Source organism: Pelodiscus sinensis, chromosome 9 (assembly GCF_052426305.1).
Source record: "Pelodiscus sinensis isolate ZL-2025 chromosome 9, ASM5242630v1, whole genome shotgun sequence".
NCBI lineage: Eukaryota > Metazoa > Chordata > Testudines > Trionychidae > Pelodiscus > Pelodiscus sinensis.
This window is the reverse complement of record NC_143060.1, coordinates 17,793,557-17,816,977: the sequence shown is the minus strand read 5'-3', so window position 1 is coordinate 17,816,977 and position 23,421 is coordinate 17,793,557. Positions and strand designations below refer to the sequence as shown.

The 23,421-nt window shown below is 37.9% G+C and overlaps 1 protein-coding gene across 11 annotated transcripts in view; it reads right to left on the bottom strand.

The window, feature by feature from the left end:
* NFIA (nuclear factor I A) overlaps positions 1-23,421 on the bottom strand; it is a 502,507-nt gene that overhangs the window by 151,645 nt on the left and 327,441 nt on the right. For all 11 annotated transcript variants that reach the window (XM_006132338.5, XM_089780448.1, XM_089780447.1 and 8 more), the window contains exon 3: positions 12,182-12,247. In XM_006132338.5, coding sequence (XP_006132400.2) covers positions 12,182-12,247 — 66 coding nt within the window. The remainder of the gene's footprint in view (positions 1-12,181; positions 12,248-23,421) is intronic.

Genomic DNA, 23,421 nt, shown 5'->3' with positions numbered 1-23,421 from the left:
GGTCTTTGGAACACATCAAGGGAGACTATGCCATGCTGGGGAGACACTCAAAGAAATGGAGGCTCAAGTGGTCTTCGGTGGGACTCTACCTGTCCCTAGAGAGAATGACGATGACACATGATTATGACGATGAACAGATAATTCAAGCAGTCATGCTATAAGGGAGGATTTGGGACATTCAACCACTGGAAGGCATTCTTGGACGGATGACAGTTCTCATGGGATGAACTCCAACTGAGTACAGAGGAAAATAAATTTCTGGGATGTAGATTGGAACAACTGATTAAAAGAGCTTTAAACCAGGCATCTTGGTGAAATGGTTAAGAAGTGCTCATTTAATCTCCATATCTAATTCTGATATTAACCAAGAAGAAAATGAGGAAAGAGAGAATTTAATACTGGAGAAAGGCATAGCAGTGGAGAGCAGAATAGCAGGGAAAGATAGAGCCAATCTCAAAGAAGCTAACCATCAAGTAGGCAACACTAGAAGTAGAATGACCATATCTAATTGGGTGAGGAATCTGGAGAAAGCCAAGCAGAAACAACTAACCTGTTAGTACACCAATGCAAAGAGTCTGGTTAACAACATGGAGGAACTAGAACTACTGGTGCAGATATTTCATGGATTACAGAAATCTGGTGGAATAGTAGTCATGACTGGTGTACAGGTATTGAAGGGTGTGTCTGAGTCACGAAAAAAGAAACAAAGGTAAAGATGGTGAAATAGAACTGTATACTAAGGCAGACTTTCAAGAAATTAGAAGCATTAGGATGGATAAAACAGAGACTATTTGCGCCAAACTCACTTTGGGAAAGAAAGTAATCAGAGGCTCCATGAAGATTGTCTTTGGGTTATGCTACGGACCCAAGGATCCCATTTGGATATGAACCCCTGTATATGAAATAAATACTTCCAGGAATTGTGTGACTATGGGAAACTTTAATTTCCCAAATACAGATTGGAAGACAAATGCTACTAATAACGGTAGGGCCCAGATTTTCCTGGACAGAAGACTGCTGGAATTCTTCACGAAACAGTTGCCAAATCAACATGAGGTAATGCCATTTTAGATTTGGTACCGCTGAGTAGTGATGACCTTAGTAAAGAACTGGATGTAGGCAACAACTTAGATAGGATAAAACAAAAATAGATCTGAAACTAGAGTGCCTGATGTGAAAACAGCAAACTTTAAAAATTTAAGGGAATTAGTTAGGGAAGTGGACTGGCCTGAAGAGCTCAAGGATCTGAATGTAGAGGAGGCTTGGAATTACTTTAAGTCAAAGTTGTAGAAAACATTTGACACCTGCATCCCCCAAAAAGAAGGAAAATTTGTAGGGGAGGGTTGCAAACCAAATTGGAAGAGCAAGCAACTGGAACAGGTAATTAAGAGAAAGCAAAAAGCCTACCAGAGATGGAAAAATCAGCAAGGAAACCTATCTCTTGGAAGTGATAAAATGTTGAGGAAAGATGAGAACTGTCAAAAGCCAAGCAAACTAGGACCTTGCAAAGGGAAATAAAACCAATTATATGGTTCTATAGCCATATAAATGATAATAAGGGAAGAAGAAGTGGGACTATTAAACAATGAAGATAGGGAGGAAATTAAAGATAATCTGGGCATGGCCCAACATCTAAACAAGCATTTTGCATCAATTTATGTTAAGGGCAAAATGGAGTATAGGGGTCATGGTTGGATGACTAATGGAAATGAAGATATGGAAATAGAAATTACCTAGTCTGAGATGGAAGTCAGACTCAACAGTTTAATGGGGCAAATCGGGGGTGAAGAGGATAATCTCAACCCAAGAATATTAAAAGAACTAGCACATGATATTGCAAACCCAGTAGCAAGCATTTTCAATCAATCCATAAACTTAGGGGTTATACCCTATGGCTGTGTCTACATTGGCACCCCTTTCCGGAAAAGGGATGCTTCAAGACTGAGCTTGATAAATTTATGGAGGGGATGGTAGGACGAGGCTTCCAACAATGACGTCTAACCAATCTGCAACTGCTAATACCAAGTATCTCTATCTCTAATAACTGGTGATGAGATTAAAGATAGGGTGGGCTCTGAGTTACTGCAAAAAAATTCTTTCCCATGTGTGTTTGGTCTTGCCCAAATGCTCAGGGTCCAATGATTGGAGTTGGGAAGGAATTTTCCCCCGGGGCATATTAGCAGAGATCCTGGATTTTTTTTTACCTTTCTCTACACTTCCTTTGTCATTTGCAGGCTTAAATTAGTACATATCACCTGAAGTCTTTAAATCATGAATTGATGAATTCAGTAACTCAGCTAGAGGTTATGAGTCCTATATAGGAGTCCATGAGTCCATTACAGGAGTGAGTGGGCAAGGGGCCTGCAATTTTCAGGATGTCAGACTAGATGATCTTGATGTTCCCTTCTGGACTTGAAGTCTATGAGGTTGAGAGGAACATATTATTCTATTTAAATAGTAATTAGCAAAACATCATTATATTTTTATTTATATAAGAATTAGAGTCTACAAAAAAAACCAACTCCCCCCTACGGTGAGTGGGATGAGAATCCAAAATAAGAGATAATTTCCAAATCTCTTCAGCTATAAGTGGATAAACTATTTACTTTTTAAGATGGTTGTGGTCCACTAAGGCGTTCGAGTAGAATACCAGAAGCATAAGCATTAACAGGAATATAGCTTCTTAAACATAGGGAGTACGTCTAGACTGCAGAGTTTTTCTGGGATACCTCTGGTATCCTGGAAAAAGCTCTGCTGTGTCCAGAGAATGTGTCTGCTTTTCTGAAAAAAAATTTGGAAAAGCAGACATGTTTTTTCAGCATCTCTGTAAATCTCGTTCTACGAGGAAGAAGGGATGTTCCAAAAGAGGCTTTTTTCCCCGACATTTGGCCCAGTGTAGACAGGCCAATTGTCGGAAAAGCCTGTTTCGGAAGAAAAGTGGGAAAAGATATGCAGCTCACAATTTGCGTAACTTTTTCCGATAGAATTTTGCAGTCTAGCCACAGACAGGGTGTACTGCAAAGGACAAGTAAGATAATAGCACAATGTAGAAGCTCTGATTTTTCATGGCAACCCATCCTGCACTCTTCCTACTACCTCAGGCACAGATTAAAGATTGTCCATATGCCTACCTTAGAAAAAAGCAGGTAATTTTCTTAAGCACAATAATGTAAGCCTTGGATCAGTGGCTTGCTTTATGACAAGTTTGCTCACACAACAATCACCCTTATAGCACGTCAGAAGTCAATCACAAGGCTTTTTGTAAGAGGAAGTGTAAAAAAAGGATGATAGGGAAGAAAGCAGTATAAACATTTACACACAACTCTGTTCGTGGAATCCAGCTAAATGAATGTCAAGTAATGAATACTTCTGATAAATGACTGATTTCAGTCTGCTTTCATCTACCGATCCTGTATTTATAGTTCAAGCCTTTTAAATTAATACATGAAAAAGGAATTAAACTGCTAATTATCATATTTCATTGCAGTTCATAACACTTTCATCAGACCTGTTAAATGAAGGAGTCAGTTCAATAGAGGAAGCTAAACTATACAAATTTATGTCAAGGGTATAGAAGGCTGACAGGTTGTTAGTACAATCCAGAAGCTTTGTGAGGAGTAAAAAGTCCACATTTTGGACCAAAATATTCTGGCCTATGGGAGATTATTTATTTATTTTTGTTATTGTGGAAAGCAATTTTCCAGCGAGCAAAACTTGCTCTCTGTCTTAAGTTACAGGCATATGGAAATTTTCAAACCCAAAAGAGAAGCTGAAGGGATTTTTCTTTTTGTGGGTTCCTCCAACATCGTTTTTAAACATTCTGTTTTTAAGCCCTCCTTTCCGTCTGGCAAAAAAAAAAAAAAAAAAAAAATGAAAGCCAGAACTACAAATAAACCCTCTCCCTAGTTGCCCTGCTTCTTGGTGGTCTAGCCTGGTATCCTAGAGCATCATTCATCCTGTGGTCTGCCTAGGATGTAGTCATTAAGCTGATTAAATAAAATTCTACTCTGTGAACTGAACAACAAGCATTTCATAAAAAATTGTGAGATCAGCATTTTGTGTGTGTGTGAAAACGGTAGTTTTCACAGCTCTAGCTCAGTTCTGAGGCCACTGAGTACTGGGACCATCAAGGGGTGGTGGAGTGGAAACCCCTCTGATAGGTGAGTTACAATGAAGTGGGAGAACTGACGATCCTGGTACTTCTCTCTATATGCAGGTGTCTGGGAGGAAGCAGATAATGAGTGGAGTCTTGGATTTGCTCTGACTTTCTGATCCATAGAGCTGAGCTAGAGATGGAGTGTGTGTGTGTGGGGCAGGGGGTGTAACAATCTGCTAGTGCTATGGTCCAGTAACACATCTCACACCCTCTAGGATCAAGGTAGGGGGCAAGGAAGGAATCTTCACTCTGAAGTAGAAATCCTTCTCAGGAGGTCCTTCTGAGGTAGCACATCTACAAGCTGCCCCCTACACAGAACAAGTGGTATCTAGCCTTTAATGCTCTCTGGGGCTGTATAGATACATGCAGAAAGGGATAGAAAATGGCAATTGAATATAAATAGGTTTTGAAATGAGGTAGATTGAATACAACTTTATTTAGACACCTTACGCACTGGAAGAGTTCACCACGTTTTTGCTGTGCACACACATGGTGAAATAGAAACATGCAGTACAGCCACATTTTCATTTCTCCTTTTCTTTGCAGCATTCAGACCACGTGTAATGAATGTTTCATGTCTTTCAAGCACTGCTTTGTTATGCTATAAACATTCATTTCATGCTTTGAATAGTTCCCGTCAGACTTTCTTCCAATGATTTTTGGGGGCTGGGGTATCAGAATGCTTTGCTTGTGAAGGAAGGTTAATGGGTTGAAGCAGTGGAAACTGAAGTCCTCTGTCAATCTTCAAGTCTTCAATACTGCAGGCCAGTGATGAGGCAAGATTCCCTACTTGGCCCCTATAGTGGCTTCAGAACTGACGCAAACCGACTATCCCATATCATGTTGGTTGACTGTCAACATTTTTCAAAGAAGCTAAAACAGAACGTCTTTGACAGAGTGCCAGCTAATGATAAGTAGGCTAAATTGTGAGCAGAGAGTATAACCATTAACGCTAAACTTAAAATGTGAATGAATACCTGGACCACAAACTCATATGACTTTGGCCATGAATCTCACTGTAAGTATGGCAATAGAGGAGAAAAACAAGTGGTTTTTTTACTAGCCTGTTTAGATCATTTTTTGCATAAGGCCCATGAAACTGGGAGTTAAATGTAGCAAAAAAATGTTCTAGTGTTATGATTAAAATTCTGTACATTCTGTTTTATGTTAGAAATGAGGAACTGGGCTGCAATGCACCTGAAATAAAACAGGATGAATAAATGCAGGACTTTCAGTACAATTTTATAAATTTTGTGGCCAGGTATGCCCATGTTTCTTTGGAAGCATATGGCTTACTGCAGACAACTGACTGCATCTTCTTCATAAATAAATATGATAATGTTAAACTGTAATGGAGATAAAATAGAGTTTGCCCCAAATCAAACCTTAATTAGCTAATGTTTACTTTTAGACTGAAATGTCCTAGTATAGTTGCTCTGTAGAAAGCATCCTGAACAACTACACCAAATCTCCACTTTATTGGAGAACAAATTCTGGCATAACTTTACTACCTGGCATCTTAAATTCACCTGTGTATTCAATGAAGCCAATGGGATTTTAAAAAGTGTAAGTCTGTGGACAATTTGGCCCGGACTCCATACATGGGTGTGATTCAAGCAAGGGGAAATGATCTATTTAACACCCAGCTAGTAGAATCATTGGTGCAAGTGCTAAGCTTCTTTTGAACTACTTACAAAAAGTTAATTTTAGTTTGATCTCTGATCTTGTGATGATTTCTCAAATGCTACTCTATAACAAAAGCATCTTTCCATATTCATAAAAATCTAACCCAAATGAGTCTAGGAACAAAAACAACAAAAACCTGCTTCTATGTCAAATGCAACGATCACTGAAAGAAACACTTTCTCTGCAGTATCCATGTATATTCAGTAAATGAAATGTTTTAAGAATGTTAGTAGGATGACATGAAGCACTTTTTAACTGTATTAGTTTTTATTTCAACATGGGTTCAACTAAATTAAAGTGGTATGAGACTGGCATGTAAATGCTATGAGAATGGCTTTTTTATTTCACCAGCATCTCTTTGGGATATTGATCTATGTTCTATGACACAAAAGGTGTAAAAATGATAATCAAGGACATCAATGAAATTACTGCAGGTTTCATCGGAGAAGGGAAAGAGACCAACTATTGTATCAAATATAAAAAGAGGCAGAGAACACCTTTACCTTACCCTGTTAAAACAACAAAAAACTTCTTACATGTACTATAGCGTAGCTAGAGTAAAGTCCTTCTAGCAACATACCAGGGTAAATTCAAGTTATTAGGTAACATTTTCAAGAATGCCTAAGTAACATAGGAACCTAGCTCACTGAATGTCAATGATACTTATGCTCCGAAGTGCTCAGTCACTTTTAGCAACGAAATTTAGGCCAGGGCTACACTACAGATCTGTATCAGTATAGCTACATTGCTCAGGGGTGTGAAAAATCAACACCCCACAGGGCTATCGCTATGCTGACCTAACTCTCTCTGCTGTGTAGACAGTGCTATATTGTTGGGAGAACGTCTCCCGCCAACACTGCTACCGCCTTTCCAAGAGGTGAATTCATTACACTGATGGGAGAAGCTCTCCCACTGGCAGAGGAGTGCCTTCACTAATGCACTACAGCAGTTGGAGCACTGTACATGAAGACAAGCCCTTTGGTTCCTAACACACTTTTGGAACTCTTACCCATTCAGATAAACTAGGGAGAAGCAAACTCCTAGTTTTCTTGTGCTCCCTGAATTCACTGTGTGCTTGCTGAGGCAACCTGCTCACGAAGACGCTTTGAAAGGTGTAATACCTCCAGGACCGTGCAGGAGGCAGTGGAAGGTTTTCCTCGCTAAACCTGTTCTAAGGATACAAGCACCTCCTGCCTGTGAACTCTTGCTGCACGTAGAGACCCTTCCCTCACCCAGTCATGGCCTTTCTGGGACCACGCAGTTCTGCATTCCCTTGCACCTAGAGCCATATTATATCTGCTCAGGGAGGGGGTTAGGGAGTAAAGACAGTTCCCTACATCCATCCCCATGCCCAACTCTCAACCACACACATAATGAGGGGCAACAATTTCTTCCTTTGAGTGGTTTTTAGCACTGACCAGTCAGTACATGGTATTTTTTTAAAAAAGTGTTTCTTTCATGTTTAATATCCATGACCAGTCCTGCTTCAACGGCAATGTTTACGAGTTCAGTCTCATTACTGCAGTGTTGAAAAACATGTTTGGTGAGTTGCTTCACATCATTATTTGGTCTTTTTTAATGCTATGAAGAACAAGGTGCCTTTCATTACATTCAGTGGTATGAAGATACTCTTAGCTTAGAGCAAGAAGAATGCATTAGAGTGGAAAAAAACCATTTGATTTGGGCATTACATATTTTGTTCGCTAAAAATCTCTTCTTCTAGGGATTATGTATGAGCAGTGTTTTTGGTACATGTTGGTAATCAGATGTGAGATTTTTCTTTTCTTTTTTTGTGTGTGTGGTTTTTTTTATGGGCACAGCTAAATAAAAGTTAAAAGAAAGCTAAAAATATCAAATGAAAGGAGAGGTAATGATTCACTAATGGACAGTTGAAGCTCCGTCTCTATCCAGGGGCAGCAGAGAAGGAAGAGTATACTTAGCCCACACTTGCTGACTACACTTGTGGCAGAGCGCAAGGAGCGTGACAGTGCATGTGTACAACCAACAGTTCTACCAAAGTCCTCCAATCACCAGTGCAGGAACACACCTAACAGTGGAGCAGTCACAGGGACACTACTCAAAGAAGAAACTGCTTTCTTGTTTAACAAGTCCAGTTTCTTCATGCTTTTGATCTCTTGCTTTGCAATATTTTGCTGCTGAGAGCGATTCCAATCTCCTTTTCCAAAGCGAGTTGAAGGACATGATTAGAAGAAATCAATCCACTCTTTGAATTTCTTACTGGACAGACTCTATATCCCTCATTTTTTCTTACTGATGTGTGCAGAATCTGTCTCTCATTGCAGAAACTTCTTTCTGCTTTAACCAGTCAGGCTTCAATAGATGCCTGGATGAAGAGATTAACCAACTCTGGATACAAACAGGAGTGAGCCAAGAATTAAATTTTGTGTTGGTAGACTCACGATGGTTTGTTCTGCTTTCCTTTCTATACTTTGCCTTTTACCCATCTGAAGATGAGACCCACACATTTTCTCTCTCCAATTTAAGACCTTACTTTCCTCCTTTATCTGGGTTAGGATTTAATCTAGAGATTTCCAGTTAAGACCAAGAGGAGGGTCCTGGGATGGCTACAATACACCTATTCACCTCTTTTCTGGATCGCTTGAAAAAAAATTCTTTGTGATTCTGTTAGTTGTAGCAGGGCTAATAGAGTAAGCAGCTGGCACCATTTTTTTTCTATCCAGTGGCTCTGTTTCACTGACAACAAGCTGGAAACCCTCTGGCAGAGAGGGATGACTCCAAATACAACAGTAATTATTTGTGTTAGCTTTATCTTAGTGAAGCTTCAATGGATGATTTTTCCTAAAACAACTTACAGCATTTTAAACAATAAATTAAAATTTACTATAGAAGACCTTATTTTTCAGGACTATACAACTGACCCTTCTGAACCTACATTACTCAAGCTATCCAAAATATAGATGTATAATAAATGACTGTAGCATTTATGGAGTGGAACAAAAAGGATATTAACAGGCAAGCAAGGGGGCTGTGCAACCCTTGCTAGGCTTTATAAGATTTATTTTTTTAAATGAAGAATGTGTGCATGTGAAGGGTAGTATTCTTAATTGATACGCTTCAAGATTCCTTACAGAAATTCATGCAATATGATCCAAAATCTGTCCTCAATCTGGTTGCTCTGTTGTTGACTTCAGGGGGAGCAGAATTATCCCGCTGTTATTTTCTTGGATTTTTAACAAATTTCCCTTTCTGTGGGCACAATCCAACTTCCATTAAAATCAGGGGTGAGACTCCCCTAGACTCTAGAGGTGTTTGAGTCAAGGCCTAAGGGAGTGATCTATGGGAAGAGTGGAACAATACAGTGAATGATTTCCGCCTGCACTTTTGTGTGTGCACATTTTCATTTTCTAAATCCTGTGGTTTTGCTTTCATCCTTGCGTTCAGCAGACAAGAACTGCAGGGCTAGCTTGAGCTCCATGCTCCATGCTGAGACACTTGAAGTTGTGGACTTTCTGTGCTTTGAGAATGAGCTCAACATCGACCTGGAGGGATCAGGCCTTTTAGACCCAACAGTATGTATTAGTCTAGGGCAGTAGTGGGAATCAGCTGGCCCAAGGGCCAGATTTGGTCCCCAGGTTGCCTGGCTCAGGGTCCCTCTCCGCTAAGCACTCCAGCCCCTGCTGCCCCCCCACCCGACTGATTTTTCTGTGGGTCAGTGACCCCAGACCCCAAAAAAGGTTCCCCACCCCTGGTCTAGGGGAAAAAATACCCATTACTGAAACAGAGTAAGAATAATTTTCTTGTTTATTTTTAAAGGAAAAAAGTACCATTAAGAGGTCACCAGTGACATTCCAATAATTCATTATAGTTTCGTTTACAAGAAGCAATAAGGCTCCAAAACTGACATATTTAGTTTTACTAGGTTTTTACATTTTTTACATTATTCACTGTCATTGCTGCTTTTTGGGGTGGTTGTTGTGAAATGTGCTTCTTTAAGACTGAGCACTGCACACAGTAAGGAGAAAAGTTGTTGAGTAGCTGAAAACAAGTATCAACCAGACACAGAATCAGAAGGCTTCAGGGTGCCTCACAAAGTCTAAATTAAAATGTGACCTAATAAATAGAGGCAACATATTTTAAAAATTCAGAACTGGCAGAACGGATTTCACAGTTTAGCCAATTCATCTGCAAACCTGGCAATCCTTTTGCAATAAATTATAATTGTTTTAAAACACCACTGATAATAGAAGCTAGACACTGTCATTCAGTAGTCAGAAAAATGTTTTCAGATGTTGTGGTTAGAGATGAGCAGAATAAATGCCCTCAAATCTGAAATCTTTCAAATTTCAGAGGGAGAAAAATAGTGACCCAAAATGTCAGACACCTCAGCAAATCACCTGACACCACTCAGATTTCTAGAATGTGAAGCTGAAATGCCCTTAGAAAATCTCCTAAGATTTTGATATTATTGAATTTAAACATTAGCCCTAATTCTGCCTTGAACTTGAACCCTAAACTTTAATCAAAATGGAATCCAGATCTGAGCATCAGCATTTCTGACATCGCTATTTGTGATTTATTTAGTAACTAGTCAAGTATTCAATACATACATTGAAAATATGAAAGGAAACAGTAATATACCATAAAGAAGAGAGGCAGCAATAAAAGCAAACAAAATTAAAAACAATCAATCCAATGGATTTGTTGAAGGAATATGAGAATTTTACCCTGTCAGTATAGAAATGCCCCTCAAAGAGTGAAAAGGGCTTTAGATTGTAAGCCCTTTATGGCAGAGACCAAAAGTGTCTTTTCTGTGTTTAACCAGCATCCAGCACAATAGGGACCTATTCTCAACTGGGGCTTCTGGGTGTCACTACAGTAGTAAACATTTACTACTAATAATGATATGGTCAATTTAAAAAAAAAATCAGAAAAATTCAGAATAGCTAGGGATTGTATCAATTTCAACTCCCTCAATGTTGGATGTCATCATTTCTTGATTCCAAGCACTAATGAAAATAATTATCTGTAGTAACAGAAGGTACAGAATTTCAGTTGCCAATGGTGCCAATAAGACATGCTGTTTTTTTGTTGTTTGGTTGTGTGTGGGTTTTTGGTTTTTTTTTTTTTTTTTTTTGGAGGGGTGGCAGGTAGGGAAGAGAAGGGCACTGTTTTTATCCCAAGCTCTTGCTGTTATGTCTTCTGATATACAATCCCTGATTACAAATGGGCCCTTTTACCATGGAAGCAAGCAGCAATGGCTACTCCATGGGCTCAATTCCACACAGCCATTATTTTTACTTTGAAAATGTCCTACTCAGAGAATACTAGTACCTGCTCACAGAACTGACCTTTTGGCTTAGCCTTTCTCAGTGGGTCTTCTGTGCTTACAATTCCCTATTAAAACAATGCCACAGTCTCACAGCAGTATTCTTAAAATTCACAGACATGGCTGCTTTCCATTAAGGTCAAATGGCTGTCTCCAGAAACAATAGTTTTAGGGGGGGGGGGGGGGGGGAAAGGTAAGAAAAGCAGCCGCAAATGAAAATTTGAGTCCTACTGCATCTTTTCTGTCCACATAATACTACTGCCTTCTCAGAAGCATGCCAATGAAAATATAGACAGGTCTGATACATTTTATCACTCAAGAAGTGGTTAATAGTTTTGACTAGCTGCTGTGTTCATAGTTTTCCAGTCCTGCCTCAAGAGTGTCAGTACTTCAGTAGAGCTGCCTGTCAGCTTTATTGTGTGCACTTTTCTGGAGCGGAGAGGAGTGGTTGCGAGTGTGCGTGCGTGCACGCACACACACACACACACACACGGAGTACTTCCAAGCCACTAATTTGTTTTGCAGGAGGATTTGAAATTCTACAATCTAAGATGATGATCTGAACAGACACTCTGAGTCAGGTACTTTAGAGTGTTCCGTTATCATGAAAACATCAATAAACAAATGACATTAAGAACACACCAATAAAAATTAAAGTAATGCTGTACACAACCCCTAGGGGGTCATGACTCGTGACCCATGGATTGAAAGCCTCTGCTAGACTGAAATAAACCCCACTCTTGCATGCAGCAGGCTCTATTACAGCATCCCCCTAATTAAAACAATTTTTAATGGAATAAAGATCTCCCACCAGGATTGTAGAGACAAAGGCTACTCAAGTTGTGTGAAACCATGGCATGCAACTATGAAGATGGCACACCATTCATTTTCAGAAATTTCAAGTCAATTGTTCAAAAAGACTGGGTGGTTTTAGACTAGACATACGTACTTATCACTTGAAAATGAAAATGCTTGTAGCTGTAATCATGGACTATTGCAATATTCCAAAGTAGCAGCAGGTAAGAACTTACCATTTTCTGGCTGGTCCTTAATATCAGCTTCACTTGGCTGGCTGGGACTTTCAGATTGACTTGAATCTGAAAAACATAAAAATACAGCCAAAAATTACAGGGTCTGCTGTGGAAAGTAGATCACAGGCGCCAGACTTCCTCAAAAGGTTGAAAGTACAAACTAAGGACAGGAATGTTGCCCTAAGACACGACAATGCCAGGAGCTCAACGCCCTGGTCATATTTATGCTAGAGAGAAAGTGTACTTTTTTTTTACAGCATTGCATAAGGTGTACAGTCTATGCATTAGAATAAATTAGGCTTAGAAAAAAATCTACCCTATAGAGAAGCCCTGATTTAAACTACTTTTCTACATTTTTATAATGCATTTAGTATGTTGCATCCAAACCTGAGACTTAACCCAGTACATAACTGAGAGCCAAAAGCGTATTTTTTAAATTGGCATATAAAAGTAACTAAGCAATGCTAACATGTTCTGATTATTGTCTCTATGTTACAGCAAAATATATCCACAATGCAGACAGAAGGCCTGATTCTCATCATGCTTGTACTGCAGGTACAGTGGAGTAGCACTCATTTATCATAGTGTATAGCGAGATCAGATGCCAAACCACCAGCTTCAGAACACACACCAATAGTGTGTTCTATAGGTTCCTACTTAAAAGTCTCCGGCTAACATACTACTACATTTGCCTGAAACAACGAAACAACCCATAAGGTCATTTCTGTTGATGTAGGGTTGTTCACCAACATTCACGTTTTTGTACTAAAAAGATGCTTGATTTTTAGCAGAAACTCTGGATCAACAAAAAAAAAATTCAAATTTATTTTTAACTGTTTGCTCTTTGACTTGAAAAAAGGAATACTATGTGTAAATAAATATTTTCTAAAGAGAAAGTCCACCTCTTAAATGGGTTTTCTTAACACAAAAAGAAACATTATAGAATTAAATAAATCACACAATTAGTTTTGGGTAAAAGAACAATTTGGGAAAATTGAAACTTAAAAAAAAAGTTTTAATTCAAAACACATTTCAGGAATACCACCATTTGTTACTGTATCAAAAGAATCTACAATTGTGGCAAACCTATTTCCTCACTTCACCTTGACAGTGCAAGGTTTAGAATTAGCTGTCTGAAATTGGACTACATTTCAGTGAGAAGTCAATGCAAGATCAAAAGGTCATGACACTTTACTGTGATTAAATTGAAAATCTTACTTCTATTGCAATAGAGCGATAACAGCACCCCTTCTTTTTCTTTGAGGTATTAATAGCACTGAAAGAAGCAGTACTACCAGAGACCTTGGGTCAAGCAATGCTAATTTATTGCTTTAAAAAGGGCCCTTGCTTTTAAGCAAATGAAGATTTTAATTACCACTAAGTACTATAAAGAAAGTGCCTATTTTAAATATTTTAATTTTTTTTTTACCTGCTGATAGTATCCATTATCTATCCTTCAAAAGCTTAAAGGACAATTGCATAAAAATTAAATACTATATCTTATAAAAGGTGTGTGCAACATAATTTCAATGAAATTTGTAACAAACATTAAAAATGTTTAGCAAAGAAAACTCCAGGGTAGATACGTGTATTTAAAATCAATATGAAGTTCACCAAAAAAAATATAGATTGAAAAATGTGATATCCCACAACATTACTAGCTACCTCTAAAAACTAGCTTGTCTGCCATCTTCTAAATGTATTATTTTAATAATTTACTAAAGAAAGCTTGCAAATATTTTAAACTTTGTCACTATCATTTATTTTAAATGTCAACTTTGTGGGTTAGCACTAGCTTATTCACCCAAAACTCAGAAGCTGGATAGCAGAAAGTTCATATAAGCCTGTCCTCAGAGTTGTCACTTTCTGGACACCATCTTTTGACAGAAGCGTAATGCTTCTTGTGCCACAAAGGTTAAAAAAAATCAGTTAATATTCAAGGAGTAATTCAACGTATTTCATTGAACAGGACACACATTATGTGTTTTTTCCTCTAGCAAGGCATTGTTCAAACACTGTTTGACCTTTCAAACTAAAATAATATTAACAGCCGGTAAAAATATTTTAAAAAAATTGGCAAAATATGGAAATAAGATGAATAACTAAACAAATTTTTTTTAAATCATTTAGTCTGCAGCGGCAATGGCTGATCATTGGTACATGCAAGAATGCCAAGCTACGAGCTAGCACTGTTCTGACATCCAGTGCGGCACCTTCTCTCTTCACCGATGCTCCATCTCCTGTACTTAGCACAGAAACACAGACTTTCTGTCTGGATTCTGAGATACAAAGAACCCATTTTTGTGTATATTTAGTGCTGCTCTTCAGACATCAGAATTAGTGGCACGCTAGCCTTAGTGAGCCCGAAATGTTTGTTAGCATATTAAGTCTTGACTCCCTCCCACCCCCCATCTCACTATTAATCCTGTTTTTCTGCAAACCCTCCCATCCCGTAAAAATACCCCCACAAAATTATACCGTTTGGAAATGGGTGAAAGACAGTAAAATGAAACAAAATGTGTTTTTAAAAATATGGTGCTACAGATCATCAAAGGCTCCCAAAAATACTAACTGGGCAAATGTCTGTTCAGAATTGTCGCGTAAGGTATCGTCTCATGGAAACCCCAGATAAGAACACTGAAGAAGGCACTTAGCCAAAATGTTGCTATGCAGAATTTTGTTTCCGTGGTTTTATTCAGATGCTGCAGATGATCTGGCACATATAAATGTGCCCCGCACAATTAAAGGATTGGCAAAATTCAGTGCCATTGTTTTTTATAACCTTGTTGAGTGAGCACTACATATTTTGTTCATAGCCCAACACCCTTTTTCCTGATTTGGCAATAGCTTGCATGATTTTTCATGTTGACGAAGGAAACTTTAAAACCCCAGTTTTCTGAATGTTTCATGTATTGCAGGTTCTGATATTGTGGGTGGGGTGTCAGTTCTGCTGAGTCAGTCAGACAAACAGGTGACCAGAGAAATAAATTAATTTAGCTTATACATAATTTATATAAATGAAAGATTGCTTTACAGTATTTGCATGAAATCAATAAATCACTTATTATAAAGCAATTTAATGGATTTGATATTCTCCTATGTATTTGATAGCTGCTTCATACAATACACAAAACACTTTATGCCTATTTTCTTTAGCAATGACATTTCCAGTTAAATTCTACCACCTGCAATAATTAGAGCCATTGAAAAACATACAAAACAAAATATACAGTAGATGGGAGCCCTTCTTGAATCCAGGGCCCCCTGCGGCAACTTGTTTCATTGGTGCCTGAAGCTAAGGCTGGTAGGAAGCCAAAGAATCTGTATATTACAATAAAGTACATGTTATTAAGGGGTGTATTTAAATGATTTCCGATGGAGTGGGAAACATTATAGTTCATTTGATATTCAAGATAGTGCATTTGATATGAGGAAGCACTATTAGGGGTGCTGAAATATTTTAAAATCCTGGACTTTAGTTTATGTTTAAGGAAGCTTAACCTTGAATTGCAGTGGTTTTTTAGTTTAAAAAAAGCCCATGGATAGAATTTTAATCCTAAAGTAGCTAGAGCTAGCATGCATGAGTACACTCAGGTTACTGGACTATGTTGGCTCAAATGGGGCTGATCTCAATAATCATCACAGGGAAACAGAATAAAGGGAATTTTGAATCTATATTATTCTGTATCTCTAGAAGCCAATTATTACAGAAGATGGAAAAAAACCCAAAACCAAAATGGACCAGATTTTCTGAAGCAGCCTCTGATACTATGCTTGTATTCTCTGCACCTCCTAGGATCAAGACCTTAAAAACATGCTTTCCAAAAGCAACAGTAGGTGCTATATGGAAGACCTCAGTCTTCCTCAAACTGTGGACAGACATGGTCCTTTAGCTCAAGCAAGAGAGATTTGTGCTTTCTGACAATGATGGTCCTGGGTTTCATTCCCACTGCCAATTGTGGTGCCTTGTATGTGTGTGACCACAAATTCACTATCGTGTAGAAAAAGAGCTCATGGTGATGTGTACCACTGTGTAAAAGTGATCCACTGTTCAACAACAATACAATGGCAATATGAAAGGTTCACTGAAAACTCCGGGTATTAGCAACATCAACAGACTAAGAAATGTAGTCTTTACTTATAGACAAGGAAGAAACAAACCCGAAACAGAGGCAGAGAGGTATTCTGCTTCCCCACTGAAAAATTACTCTATTTTTACCAACAGCGTATACAGGCTGATAATCAAAATACACTTATCCACTTACCACTGCTACACTACTTTACAATAATGATGTACCTTGGAAAAGCAAGGAGTGTTACTGTGTGGTAACAGAAAATCTCTAACACTTTCATTGAGGACATGTGATATTCTTCTCTAGGTTTCCTGTCTGTATCTCTCCCAGAGTGGTAGTGACCGTAAGGAACCTGTCGTGGCTGTCTGGTGTTCAATGTTAAGTGAATTAGTGGGTGTCAGATTAATTCCTACCACACCAGTGTCCCCATCACAACTGAATCCTTGTTAGAGGTTTCATCAGAGAAGCCAGCATGTGAATGAGCATGGAAATGTATCTACCCTGTAACTGGGAGAGGTAGTCCCTTCAGGACAGAGGAAAAGCATGTCGGTGGGAATCAATGAGTAAGACTGTATTAACACTGCTCATGATGAGCCTGTTCTGCTGATAGATAAATACAGAGTTGCTTTCTTCACTACTGCCCATACAAGCCTTTCACAAGAGCTAGTAAGTGCACAAGTTAAATTTTCTTTCCATGTTTTTATGTTCTATAGGGAAAATATTTTATAATAAACTGACATTTTATTCAAGTTGCATAGTCCTATTTGCAATAAAATATTTATACAGTTGAGTTGTGTTCATGTAATACAGTTTTCATCTCTAATTTTGGGTACAGATTCTACCAATGATTTATTTATGTAAAAAAAAATCTAAATCATATCTCTTGATACACAAACCTGCATGGTTAGCTTAACGGACAAGTGATTTACAAGCAGAAATCAGCATAGTTATTGAGACATTTTATACTTACTTTTATTACATTTCAATATATGTTTATATGACAATTTACACCTATAGATATATTACACTATATATACTACAATTATCATCTAACAGATAGACTTGGAAGAATTAGATTTTTCAGCAAGTGTCAGTAAAAGTCAATTGCACTCATCACACACAAATAAGAAAAAATATTTTCACCAATAATTGTCAAAAGAATCAGATAGACAAAGTAAGAAATATGCTGCTTGAGAATTCATTAGAGTTTTGTTTCAGAATAATTATTTTGTATATTTTGACATGTGGTGTTGACAATTTGTGTTTTAACAGTTTATAAGGCTTTAGCTTTTTTAATTTAAATGTCTACTGTCATTCAATAATTTCTGATCCATCAATTATTTGGCATCCTCCCCCGCCAAACTCCTACCACAGTAAAAATTTGGATACATAAAAATTGAGGAAAAACAACTTTGTGCAACTGTAAAAAATTAAATTTATAAGCATTTTAAAAATGATTAAAACTAAACACTGAAACACTACAATTATAAAAAATAAAAATGAAATTTTAAAGCCTATTTATAGATTGAGGGGTGAATAAGGAATTAATTTACATTTAAACTCTATCCACCACCTTCAAGTCAACTACTTTATAAGGTGTTCCAAGTGCCCACATGTCATTATCATACATGTCTGCCTCACACATGGATCCACACAAGCCTTGTAGTTCTTATTTTATGCATCCAATTACAGTATGTTATATCCTTTCAATTAATGAATAAGGGTTCTGCAGTAGTAAAATCACAGTAATGCCAGTCTGGTTTTCATAAGGAGAAGATTCTTAATTCCTGTACACTGGGAAAGAGATTATCTTTGATAATGGAAATGTAAATCAAAGCTTGCTGTTGTTTATTCCAGACAGACATTTGTGTGTTAAGTCTGTTTATCAGGCAACACTTTGTCTAAGCCAGGAAGTAGTCAGCCTTTGTAACAAGATGTATGCAAATGATTTTCCCATGAGCCCTTGCCATAAAACTTTTGTGGCAAAAAACCCTCCTTATTACTTCACCAGTAAGACGTTACTAAGCTACCCTGTAAGTAGACTAGCGACAAAACAGCTAGCTAGACTATGCTGATGAGTTTGAATGAGACCAAAACATGTGCCCACAGTCTGTTGCTCTTTATTCTAAGCAGACTTTGTGTATTACATCTGTTTATCAAGCAACACTTTGTCTGAATAGTAAGGCTTTGTAACAAGGTAGATGGAAGCAGAGATCTCAGAAACTCCAGAAATAACTTGTCTGAGGCAAAAACTCATTACTTCCTTAGACATAGGAAATGGGAGCAACATGTAAAACTTGACTATGATGATAATAATACTCCAAAAGCTGTATCAAAACAGTTTTCATTTTAAATCAACTGTTTTCATGAGTCCATCCACAATGATTTACTGGTATCGTGTGATAGCCCAAGAATGTGGGATATCTGTGTATTCCCGTATTTGCTGCTTGATATTACAAACAAGCATTTGATTCACGTCTAAATGTTTGTTTTTAAAACAGTTTACAGCCTTTGATTCGTACTTATTGATTTATTGCTGGAACATTTTCTATGTATTTCTTTGCAGCAGCAAACATTAATTTTGACTTAATTCAAATTATCATCAAAGGGTTCCTTAAGGAATCCCATCACACACATCTTATTTGTTATAATAAAATATTCTTAAAGTAAACATCACGCAACTGGTTTTTTTAATTTAAAAAAGGCACAAAAATCCCTTACCCTAACCCAAAGGATTCAAATTTGTTCAGCCCTTTATCCTAGACAAAATAAACACTTTAAGACTTTACTTGTTTGTATTCTCCTCAGTGGTGCTGTATGCATCAGCAGCTAAAAACAAAGAAACTTTTAGCTGCTCAGACAAAATGCAGAAGCTCCCCAAACAACGAAGCGGGGGTGGGGGTGGGGAAGCATTCAGAAAGTCTGACAGTCCATTCAATATAGGGATGATGGCCATAATGCACCCAGGGTCCCCTTGCTAATTAAATATGCATTGGCACAGTTTTGATCGATGCAAGCCATGGATCAGATGACACACCTGCAAAATCTTGAGCCCAGTGCTCCCAGGAAAGGGAAAATACAGCCTGTCTCCTTATCTTTGTTTTCAAAGGCTCTCAATTTCTGTGCTTAGATATCTAATTTAATTCTCTCACCCCTCAGCAAACTGGATTAGGAAAGTCAATACTGCCTTTGTGCATCGACAGGAACACACAGCTTTCCTTTTATTCAATTTAGCCATGACCTTTAGACAAAGATAATGACAACTGTCTAAAAGTAAGGTAAGGCCTTAAGAAGGCCCTACAGATGGGACCCCTTTGCTTTTGGTCATTCCAAAGCTCTGGAACTCCGCAATAGTTATGGGGCAACCTGGAAAACTTTTTTGGGGGGGGGGGGGGGTAAATGTCAGCTACTCAAAAAACCAAGTGGGGCTTGAACTCTATCCCCTTGGTTCATATCCCACATCTTCGCCAAGACTATAGTTAGAAACACACCAGTTATTTGCCAAGAGGCAAAAATGATCCTGAAGTAAATCACCACCCCAATAATACATTGAGCTGCTCTATGGAGAAGGAAGTGGTTATACTGTTTATTTAACAGACTTCAGAAAAAATGTGAAATGGAATAGTCAAGTAAATCCCCTGGGTGATAAATAAGTTTCTAGACATGATATTTGTGAGATAATTTGGAATTTTACACCTAACAGTATATTGTGGTGAGACTTCTACATATCTACCAAAATATACCCTGAAGTGCTAGAGACCCTGAGAAGAACCCGTTCATGTATCTTCATAGTCTGATGACAAAGTCAGTAGATTCTCATTGATTTTCACTGATGTTTGGATCAGGCCCTCTATTGCTTGTGTCTTTTTAATTTGGACTCCTGTCTACAAGAATTGGACTGAGACCATAAACTCATTTCGCATAGGCCTCCAAAACACCATCAGTTTGTAATTAATTTTGGTATGTTATTGACATGGGTCATATTTGAATTGATGACTTAGAGATGAAAAAAAATCCATATTCTCTAAGTAATCTAGCTCATCAAGAAAAGTGAGTTTTATGATGTAAAATATTTAATTTTTGCAGTATTTTTCAGTTGTACTTAAAAATATACTTGGTATTTTCTAGCTATGGACCATTATTTGCCTTCTATATCTTTTTGACATAGGTTTGGAGAGAAACGTTATTTGCAATGGAAAAAAATCTTGGTAAAAGTAGGACTTCTGAGCTTCTAAAATCTTGGGAAATAAAAAAAAGCAGAGTAAGTAAGAGCCAGGAGAGACCATATGGATCAGCAAGAGCTGCACTCATATAAATTATAATATAAATATATAATAAATATAAATATAAACAAATACAATGTGAAATATCAATTAGCCTATTTTTCATCATAAATCCCAACATCAGAAATCTAATTTGAGCTTCAAGTCTCAGATTCCTTTCTATAAAATTTGCCTGCATCCCTCAAAACTGATTTACACTATTCGTTTCTTTGACTTCTAAGTGATTTAAATTTATTGGATCATTTCAGTATTTTTTAAGAGCACTTCTATTTGGATCTATACGGGTTTCTAGACAGATGCAGTGCTCACTTATTTAAAATTAATTGCAGTACAATAATCTTAAATTGCTTCACACTGTACTAATCTCAAGAGCTTTGAAATATTTGAACCACTCTATTTAGAAGCTATCATAATTCTGAATATGTGCACCAATGAAGAGTTTAAAATGTGAAAGGGCTTCATTGATGATCCTAAAGGGTCACTGAGCAAGGTTCTAGGCATGCTCCGTATACAGATATTCACAACTATGGAGTAATTCTCTAGTGTTTGTCTGAACTTCAATCTATAATTAATTCAAGCTGATTAGAGCTGTAACATTTCAAAAATGCATGAACTGATAAAAAAATATAAAATCAGAAATACACCATTAAAAATAATGGCAAATTAGATCTACTACTATTACTAATAAAATAATGTGCATTTGTTATATAACATATTTCAACTGAGGTGATCAAAGCATCTTATTAGCATTTTGTTAAACCTCACACTACCTTTGTGAGAAAGGTGATTCTACCCACTTTTTAGATTCACAGAGAGGTAAAGTGATTTATCTCCAGAGCTATAACATAAAAGATGGGGATAGAAGGCAAGAGGTCTGACCCATAATCTCTCACTTTCAACACTGGACATTGTTCTATCCTATATGTAGGCACCATCACTACAGGGTTGCCATGGTTAACCTAGAAAACTTCACACTTTTTGCAGGCAGTACAGTTAGGTTTAAAAGCCTGGTACAAATGTCCCTCAGACTGAATTCTTTTAGTCTCGCGCAGAGCATGGCTACACTGGAATAAAACACCCAGAAGTGGTATATGTCAGCTGACTCTGGTTCATGGAACTTGTGCTTCTGGGCTATAAAAATACAATGTAGACATTCAGGTATGGGCTGGAGCCCAGGTTCTGGGACACTACCCTCACATGGGTCCCAGAATCTGAGCTCCAGTGAAAGCCTGAATGTCTACAAAGCACTTTTATAGCCCTGTAGTCTGAACCTGGTGACTTGGGCCAGCCCTGAGAGTTTTATTGCAATGCAAACACATCCCTAGGATTCTTTGCCTCTGCCATCTTTTCCTTCATTTTCGGGGTGAGAGGCAACTTCAAATCACAGCATATTCCATAGAAATACCTAATTAAATTATTATAGTTGTAATATCTAGCCACAATGACTGCATACATTTCTTTGTACTCTATAAAGCAAGTGAAGATGACGTTTTCCCATAATGGCTTGGAGCAGATCTTGTAGCTTTGGTAGAACTCTCTGGGCCTGACTCTAAACTCACAGGTTTTATGCTGGTGTAAAGTGCACTGACTTCAATGGCATCTATGCCAGCATATCTGAAAGGTGAACTGTGTCCACCATTTTCAGCATATGCTGAGACTCCACTGGGCAGCAGCACATTCTGACACATCAATCTCTCCCTTTCCCCATCCCCTATATATTTATTGTGATCTCTCTCAGGGATCCAGGCATGTGGTGTATTGCTAGGCTAGTCACATTCTGGTGCCTTTTATCTTCCCTTATTCTCTCCACCACGTAAAAGCCTGCAACGAAGCACATTTCCTTTGGCCAAGAGTCACAGCGTCACAAGGTCACTTCAAGGTGGCTCTCCAGAGTGCCCTAAAGGGGTGACACTAACAACCATGCACTTCTGCCCTCTATCTATAACACATACAAAAAAAGCAAGTACTGACCCCCAAATTAGAATCATTAGGGCCTCTTCCAAAAGTTGGTCTTTTTCTACTCACAGCTACTGTGGTACCCATACCAGTCCAGCTGTTCCTAGGCACAACCAACATCAGGCATTTTTCAATCTATGCATTTCGCAACACTCATTCTTTTCTAGACTCCGCCCAGTGCTTGAGTGCTTTACACAAAAGCAAGCAAACGATGGAAAAAAACAAAAATCAAAAGGAGAAAAGTTTTCAAGGAACATTCAGGTGAGAACTGATGCACCAAAGGGAATGAAAACACTTACAAAAGGAGGAATCTTTGGACAAATGGGCCCATCTGATAATACTAAGGATCACTGTATTTCAGACAAGGAAGAATAATGTCACAAAGAAAATAGGCAAGGTTAATTAAGACTAAAAAGAAAGGTGAAAATATTTTCAGTCATTCTTATTAATATCAACTCAATACTCATCACAGGCAGCACCAGTGTGAGTAAAGTTTAAGCCCAATTTTTTACTATGAATTCATAGTGGCAACTTAGTTTTCATTGTTCTGTTTCAATGGGGTGTATCTGACACCTAAGCTCTTGACTCTCATCTCAACTCCTTTTAAGTACGTAGTTGGCTGTGGCGCCAATTTTTTCCCCTTAGTGGATGCTTTTTCCTTGTTCTTAGCACTTGATGAGCTCAACATGGCATCCGAAAATTTTCCATTTCAGATTTTCGTTCGCCTCAAGTGAACTACGCCTTGAGAAAATATGGAAATATATGTAACTGCAGAACCTGCTCGCCACTTCTAAGCTCTCCTTCTTACCAGACACCATCTCTGCACCCTAAAGCCTGTCTTTCTCTCTTCCTACCTGCCTGCCTTCTGCAAATAATTTTAGAAATACTGCAGTCCCTCTAAAGCAATCTCCAAAAGTTAGGAGATACT